At 42.3% G+C, this 8,588-nt stretch overlaps 1 protein-coding gene across 4 annotated transcripts in view; it reads right to left on the reverse strand.

Annotated features, from left to right (window-relative positions):
• The window catches only part of FCGR2A (Fc fragment of IgG, low affinity IIa, receptor (CD32)), a 15,821-nt gene that overhangs the window by 2,500 nt on the left and 4,733 nt on the right, over positions 1-8,588 (reverse strand). For all 4 annotated transcript variants that reach the window (XM_012639612.1, XM_012639611.1, XM_012639610.1 and 1 more), the window contains exons 4-6: positions 6,765-7,019; positions 5,910-6,032; positions 3,746-3,783 (exon numbers count right to left, since the gene is read on the reverse strand). In XM_012639612.1, coding sequence (XP_012495066.1) covers positions 3,746-3,783; positions 5,910-6,032; positions 6,765-7,019 — 416 coding nt within the window. The remainder of the gene's footprint in view (positions 1-3,745; positions 3,784-5,909; positions 6,033-6,764; positions 7,020-8,588) is intronic.

Consider the following 8,588-nt stretch of genomic DNA (forward strand, 5'->3'; position numbering starts at 1 on the left):
CTGTAATCCTAGCACTCTGGGAGGCCGAGGCCGGAGGATCACTTGAGGTGAGGAGTTTGAGACCAGCCTGAGCAAGAGTGAGACACCGCTCCCTGCCGCCCCACCCCCCTCCACCCATCTCTACTAAAAATAGAAAAAATTAGCCAGCCAACTAAAAATAGAAACAACAAAAAAATAGCCAGGCATAGTAGTGAGCGCCTATAGTCCCAGCTACTTGGGAGGCTGAGGCAGGAGGGTCACTTGAGCCCAAGAATTTGAGGTTGCTGTGAGCTAGGCTGACACCATGGCACCCTAGCCTGGGCAACAGAGCGAGACTATTTCAAAAAAAAAATTTTTTAAAAAGTCTCGTTTCATTAAACTTGGCCTGATTATTTATATAATTGTAACAAGAACAGTAATTCTATATATATTTTATAATATATTTTAGTCAGAGCTAAAGGGTTTAGCAAGAGGGTTTATTGACTTTGTATTAGTCAACCTTAGTTTTTAAAAACTATCTTGTATTGAGAAATCTCATTACAAGTTAAAAACTTCTCTAGGCTTAGAAACCAAGCCAGGATTTGCCCAATGATGTCTTGTTACAAGGAGAACAGATTCTTACTGAACCTATGCAAATACCCATATTGAAAATAAAAATACTATTGAGTTTCAAAATTCTGGAACAAACAGGTAGGGAGAAAAAGATAAATGTTCCATTTTTGTTTTAGTAGTTTATCTTATTTGGAAATGATCTAAATAGTTAATGAATCATTTTTTATAATTTAACTTAGTATAGTTTGAGTGTCAAGTTGTCAAAAAGTCCCCTTTTTGCGCCCTTCCTTTTTCTCTACCTTTGCTGTGACAATGGATATGGTTGTCATCTGTGGCATATGTATCATGCTCTGTAAACCTATATCTTGCTCTTACCCTATAATCCTATGTTTCTCTACTCAATAAGCTTCATTTTCGTGCTTGCCTTAAAAAAAAGTTGTCAAAAAGATTTTGGAAATTGTTTTTAGGCAGACATAACATTAAACAAAACTAGCTGTCATCTCAAGGTATATTTTTTGTTGATAAAATTTTATAACAGAGATGACATGAATTTATTTGACTAGCAAAGCTAGGTATAAAATCCGTTTCCATTTTTATTAAATTATCAATATTCTCATTTATTAAAGATTACTCAAGTCATAAGAACTTGAAAAGCATTTTGATTAAGTCCTTTCTTTTCTAAGAAAATAACTTACACAAGTGCTTATTTTTCTCTAGGCCGGGTAAATAGAGCTCTTTTAATATTGCTTCTAATACTACCATCCAGAGGTAGAATAATATTACATATAATTAGCATACACATAAGTAGACATGTGTAAACATACAGGCAGATACAAACAGAAATTCATGGCTTTTCTTCTGGAATTTTAGCCATGTGCTAGGTACAATAATATAAAACTCACTAGCTGGATCTGAGTAGTGTTTGTGGGAGTTAAATTTAGCTGTTTGCATGGCTAAAGCTTTTTATTAACATTTGTGAGAGGACTTTTAAGATTTTTCGTTTGCCAGTTTATTTCTAAAATCTTCCTCCTTTTTTTTTTCCTTCTGCTGAGTCATTTCCCTGAAGATTGCATTTTAAAGACTTATCCATCCCCAAAAGGCAGTGAAAGGATGTCAAGGTTTCTCCATGAAGGCGTTATGGAGCATACTCATCTATTATCAGGAGTCAGTCTTACTGAGACTGTGGACTCAATTTTAGGAGATTGGCTGAGGAGAAATCCATTCTATTTCCAATAAGTCTTTGTCCTTTTTAGTCTTAAGTGGCTGCTTTTATAATAGCTCAGAGTTATATGCAATACCAAGAGTTAAATTTAGCTGTTACCAATATTACTGGCTCATTTGAAGGTCTAATTTTTTTAAGGAAGTTCAGATGGAAAAAGCAAGAAATTAAAGAAGTTAAGGCCGGTGGCTCTCGCCTGTAATCCTAGCACTCTGGGAGGCGGAGCGAGGTAGGAGAATAGCTTGAGCTCAGTAGTTTCACACCAGTCTGAGCAAGAATGAGACTCCCTTTCTATTTTCTAAAAACAGAAAAAATTAGCTGGGTGTGGCGTCCTGTGCCTGTAGTCCCAGCTACTGGGGAAGCTGAGGCAGGAAGGTCACTTGAGCCCAGGAGTTTGAGGTTGCAGTGAGCTATGACGACGCCACAGCACTCTTGTCAGAGTGACAGAGCGAGACTCTGTCTCAAAAAAATAATAATAACAAATAAAAATAAAGACGTTTAGAGTGTTTCTCATTAGTGTGCTGTAGAGATTTCTTTAGAGAGACTAGACCATTTTTTGAGTCATTTCATTTTTTTTTTTTTTTTTTGAGACTTATCAACACACATGGCTAATTTTTTCTATTTTTAGTAGAGAGAGGATCTGGCTCTTGCTCAGGCTGGTCTTGAACTCCTGACCTCAAGCAATGCTCCTGCCTTGGCCTATCCAGAGTGCTAGGATTACAGGAGTGAGCCACTGTGCCTGGCCAAGTCATTCTGTGTTTTGGAAGACTCTATATAGCAATTAAAGATGTAACTCATTGTTTCTAAGGTATTTGGGATCCCCCTCTTTTCCCCAATGAACCCCATAGATGAACAATTTTGTCTAGATTAAAACTTCTTCACTGTGGCCACTGTAACATTAAGTCATCTCTGGTAAGGTGCACCTATTTCTCTCGTAAGGCACAGGTTCTGAGTCCATATTTGAACATAAAAATTGCTAGTGTTCCGGACAGAGGAATCCCAGACTCCTTAGATTCTGACAAAACCATAATGTCCTGTCCTTCTAAAATTTACCTACTGAGGTCTCCAACTAGACCCCCAGTCCAATTCCTGTTGAACACCTTGTTCAACCTGCTGAATACACAGGTTGAGCCCCAGATCCTAATCCAGAAATCAGACCCAATCTGGAAACCAGCCTAGTCCAGCTCCCATTGAACACCCAGTATAACCTGTCAAACATTCAGATTGATGAATCCAGTTGGAAATAAAATGAATCAAATAAACTCAGAGAGTTCAGGACACAATTTGTAGAGCTTGACCTCTGAGAGGGACTTACCCAGGGACCCACAAATGCAGTGAGAAAGCAGTGAGCATAATGGACTCAGTGGGGACCTACCTATGCCTGGTTACTTACTGCTCCTGGGAGCTTTATGGGGAGGATCTGCTTAAGATCCCCTTCTGACACCAAACTTTCAAAGAACAAATCTGAGGCACAATAAAATTCTAAAGAGTTTAAGTAAAAAGAAGTTCATGAATTGGGGAACCCCAAACCAAAAGAGGTGTAGTGTTCTAATGACAAAATGTTAAAGGCAAGTATTTATCGGGAAAATTCAGAAGCAAAATAAAGAAATTTGATTGGTTTGCGGTTACATAATTGTCTTTTTGCGGGGGGGGGGTTACCTTGTTAGAAAGTCCATAGTAACATACATATATGTTAGTTGGCTGCTTATGATTGGCTGGGATTGAGTCTTATATTTCTGTCTAACATAGAGTTTACCAGAAATGATTCAAACTAAATTTTGCCTATGTTTATAGTTATGACCCCAGTGAAGTTTCACTTATGTTTGTAGCTTCAGCAAAGTTAAGGCTATTTCTAAGGCCTAGTTGATTTTGTTTGCTCTGGAATTTTTCTGGCTCAGTCTCCATTTTAATTTTGCATTAACAAAGGCAACAAAAGAGGGAGCAGGGGAGAAGAGAAGGGGGAAGAAGGAAAAAGAGATGAATAGCATCACTCACCTTAACTTTGGCAGCTCTTTTAGGATTAGTGGGATCAGCTGTGGGTGAAAAGAAGCCAGATCAGCCAGGGCACTGGTTAGAAGAGGGCCTACTTGTGCTGCTAATGAAAAAGACTTCAAAAGGCCCAAATCAGACTCAAGGCAAGGACTGAAGACCCCATCTTGGGTCTGCAGGCCAACAGCTAAGTAAATTTGATCTCATTTACCCACCCTTGCGGAATCCCAGACACAGCCTTGCCCACTGGCCACACAGGCAAAGGGAAGCAGTCATTTGTGCCATATTTTTTTCAGATGGTTGTTTAGCTTTCCTAGAAGCAAACCAGGCAGCTTTGGGGATATGAGATATTAGGAAAGAAGTGGAGGATGTTCAGTATTAAAGTCAAGTCCAGATTTTTACTGGCCACAGACTTAGTAAGAGAAGACTGAGGGCCATTTCCATGTGTTTCAAATGTAGAGAGACTTTAATGGAAATTTGAAGAATCTGGTACTCCATGGCACTAAAGAGAAATAAAGAGAGTAAAAGCAAGAATGAGAAAGAAAGAGGAGAGAGAGAGAAAGGGAGGAAGGAAAAAAGGAAGCAAATATGCAAGCAACAAAGCCAGGCAACCAGTACTTCCTCTGGTATCCAAAACACACCAAATTCCCTCATATTTTTGTCATAAATTCACTTTGCCACTGTCAAAAGCATCCTCAGTGTCTGCAAATCAGCATTTCTCAGGAAGCTGGGGAGGAGTCGGAAACAATGCATCTAGTCTTTTCTCTCATCACCTAGATACAAAGTCTTTATTTGCTATGCTCCAAATTCTGCAACAAATCACATTCTAAATTCAAACACACACACACACACACACACACACACACACACACACAAATCTACAAGGCAACTAAATTCCCCTTCTCATATATCCCTCAGTGATCCCAGCATTATATCTCTGTTTAACCCTTCTGTTAAGTGATAAATTTACCTTAAAACTTAGAAGTTAGTCTTTGAAAGACTTTGTAACCATTTGTTCACATAGATAGAATTAGTTAAGGGATCTGAAGAAGCCTTCTGAAAAACTTTTAACCTACGAGGAACTACCTGTTGTTATGTAAATCTGTTACCCCTGGCAACCGATCACTGTACCTATAAATGCACATGTAAAACTTCACTCTTTGCCTTTTGTGATTGACGGAGAGATCCAAGGTCCCCTGAGTACCTGCTTTGCCTATAATCTTTATAAATCTATAAAACTATACCTTCGTCTCTGTGCATTCTTTTATTTCCATTATTTTCCATTTTCTATCATTTTCTTACCCTTTGTGATGACCCCTACCAATTTTTTGCTGGGAGCATGGCCATCTCCCTGCACTCTGGCAGGTATTAGTAGTATTATGTTCTCTTCCTCAGTGGCTTACTCTTCTCTCAGCCCTCATCCAAGCCACAGCAGTCCTCACTCCGTGCCTTGGCCCCGTGCCTGGAGTGTCGTCTTGGCCTTTCTAACGGCTGCCCTCACTCACCACCTCCTCCATGATGGCCACAGCTCCTACTTCTGTGCTGTCGCTGTCTACTATGCCCTGGGGTAAGAGCTTCAGCCTCTTTCATCCTCATAACAACCCTGTGAGGTGGGTCCTGTTAGTGTTCCCATTTCCAGAGGAGGAAACTGAGGCACAGAGAGGTGGAGTAACAAGGTCAGGTAGCTGGAGAGCTGTGGAGCTGAGACTTGAACCCAGGCAGTTTGGCCCCACCACATGTGCTTCCATCACTACACTACACTGCCCCCCATGGAACCTTCTCGAACCACCCCAGCCCATGCTGGGCCATGGAGCCTCCTCTGTACCCTCATCATAGCCTTTTCATTTCTCTATCACTCCTCTTATCCCACCTTATTATAATGATCTGCATGTACTTCTGTCTTCCCCACAATGCTGAGAACTTCCTGAGGTCAGGGACTGGACGTCTTTATCTTGGTACCACCCACAGCATCTAGCACTGACACATGAGCAAGTTTGTTCAAGTCTTGTTGAATGAATGAATTAATAAATGAATGAATGGATGAAATATGGGTCTATATCTAAATGATAAGCAATTCTCTAGCCCAAAGATAGACTTTCTGGAAATATCTGGCATTGGCGCTTACCCAAGCAGAAACCAATAAGAAGAGGGGTACAGGGAAGCCACAAACCTGAAGTCCGCTTTCTCCTGCGGTAGGTCAAGGCTGCTACCACAGCAACAATGGCCGCTACAGCAATCCCAGTGACCACAGCCACAATTACCACCATCGGAGAAGAGTTGCTCGCTTTGGGCCCTGGGGAAGACAGACCTCAGGACAGGTGGTACTCTCCCTGTGCCACCTCCATCCTCCCCACCTTCCCCCAGGGCTTGTCACCTGAGTTGTTCTGTGTCTGGGTCACTCGGGGGTGCAATACTCACTTCACCCCTCAGCCTCACCTGTACATCATTTCTGTGGCTGGACTTGTGCCTCCCTCATACCCAGGCTTCTCCACCATGCTAATAAAGGCACACTGGGGAGTGTGTGCCAGCAGAGGGACGGTCCCGCTTAGCCCTCAGGGACAGTGAGGAGGCTGGGCCTGAAGCCTCCCATCCCTAGAGGCATCACTGGTCTATCGAGCACAGCCTTGAACAGTCCAGGACACGCCAGGCCTTCCAGAATGAATGTTCATAAAACAGGACATGAGAAGAAACGAGGCAAACCTCAGCTCTTAGGAATGCCCAGGAGCTTAGGGAACCTCTGTGCCAATGGGAGAGCTCAGCCTCACTGCTGTCCTTAGCACGGGGCCTGCATTGCAAAGTGGGACAACAGGCTTGTCACCTATCACCTGGAAGCTGAGGGCTCCAAGCTCCAACCCCTAATCCCATCCACTGGCCAATACTGAGCAAGGCCTCAGCCCCTCTCCTCTTTGCCTCAGTGCCCAATTTTGCTGCTGTGGCTTCTCTCAGATCTCCAACTAGGCCCATGCAACCTTAGCCCTTGTTCATCCCCTTCGTCCCTCCCTATGTCTGAGCAGAGTTCCCATACCTTGGACAGTGATGGTCACAGACTGGGATGAACGCAGCATCTGTCCTATAGTTCCTGTGCAGTGGTAATCACCACTGTGACTGTGGTTTGCTTGTGGGATGGAGAAGTTGGCATTGCGATAGGAAAACTTCCTGGATTTTCCATTCTGGAAGAATGTGATCTTGCCCAGAGGCCTGTTCTTCCAGGCGTGGCACCTCAGCATGATGGTTTCCCCGTCCTGGAACTCCAGGTGAGGGGTCTGGAGCACCAGCCATTCTGAATGACAGAAACATGGCAAGACAAACTTTTAAGGCTAGATGCCAAGGCCTTTGCCGCCTCATGCTCAGGGATACATTACTCACAGGACTTGGAAGGATTTGTGGCAGACAGACTTAAAGAAGCAGATGTGAGTGTTCTCTTACAGGCAGTATGTAAGAGATGTGAGCATTCTCATACAGTATTATGCCTATGGGACCTCTGAAAAATAGAAATTTTCAGAAGTCCCAAAGATTAAGAGCAGATATTAAAAACAATTTTGAGGAATTAAAAACACTACACTGGAGTAGGGATATGAGTGCATTTCAGTAACTATCAGTGGTTCCCAACATTTTTGGCAGCAGGGATTGGTTTCGTGGAAGACAATTTTTCTGGGGGAGGGGGCCGGGAGGCAGAGCAATAGGGAGTAGCTGTAAATACAGATGAAGCCTTGGTCTCTCACCAGCCACTCACCTCCTGCTCTGCAGCTGGGTTCCTAACAGGCCACGAACCAATACCAGTCCATGGCCTGGGGGTTGGGGACCGCAGCTATAGACATTACTGAACAGGACCTGGAATCTTCTATTTGTTTTCAATAGTCCATTTGTGGTCTGGAGATGACTAATTCAATGGTAACTTTGATGCCAGTTTTGCAAAGTGTGGGTGGGCAGCCATTAACTATATGAGCAAGAAACTAGAACCTTAATAATGCCTCACTCACCTGTCTTAGTCTGTTCTGGCCTTTATAATAAAATACCATAAACTGGGTGGCTTTTAAACAGAAATTTATTTCTCACAGTTCTAGAGGCTGAGAAGTCCAAGATCAAGGTGCTGGCAACTTCTGTGTCTGGTGAAGGCCTACCACTTGGTTCATAGAATTGAGGCTTCTTGCTGTGTCCTCACATTGCAGGAAAGGATCATGAGCTCCCTTGGGCCTCTTTTGTAAGGTCACTCATCCCATTCATAAGGGCTCCTCTCTCATGACCTAATCATCTACCCAGAGACCTCACCTTCCTAATACTATCACCTTGGAGTTTAGGATTTCGACATATGAACTTGGAGGATAGAAACATTCAGACCATAGCATACCCTGAGCGGAATCTCTCATCCGCATAAGAAAAAAAATTAATGACCTTTCAAATTGAGTATTCCACTGTGACTCTGAATAAAAGGGTCATTCAAGAAAGCTTTTCAAGTTAAAATCCCTTTTCCCTTTTTGCCTACAAACACCCTCACTCCCAACCACTCCCTTCCTTCTTTGATGACACAGTAATCAGATTCCAAAATTTGGCTATTAATACTTTGCAGGACGTCTATCAAAAATGTTTCAATAAACTTACTAGACAAGAAAATCAAATTGCTTTATCACAGAAATAAATAGTATAATTCATTATATCTTACTTAAATAAAAATCCATGTAAGAAAAGAGTATTCTGCATATCTGCATATGAAAGGCAAGGTACCATTGTTGAGATGGCACGAAACAGAAATCTAAAGTCAGTATTCTGATCTTGGCTGTGCCATTGACTGCTGAGCTCTTGGGTCTCATTGCCTTCATTTCTTTGTATAATGGACGGATGGGACTAGATG

The sequence above is a fragment of the Propithecus coquereli genome, unplaced genomic scaffold (assembly GCF_000956105.1).
Source record: "Propithecus coquereli isolate 6110/MARCELLA unplaced genomic scaffold, Pcoq_1.0 Scaffold140, whole genome shotgun sequence".
In the NCBI taxonomy this organism is placed as follows: Eukaryota; Metazoa; Chordata; class Mammalia; order Primates; family Indriidae; genus Propithecus; species Propithecus coquereli.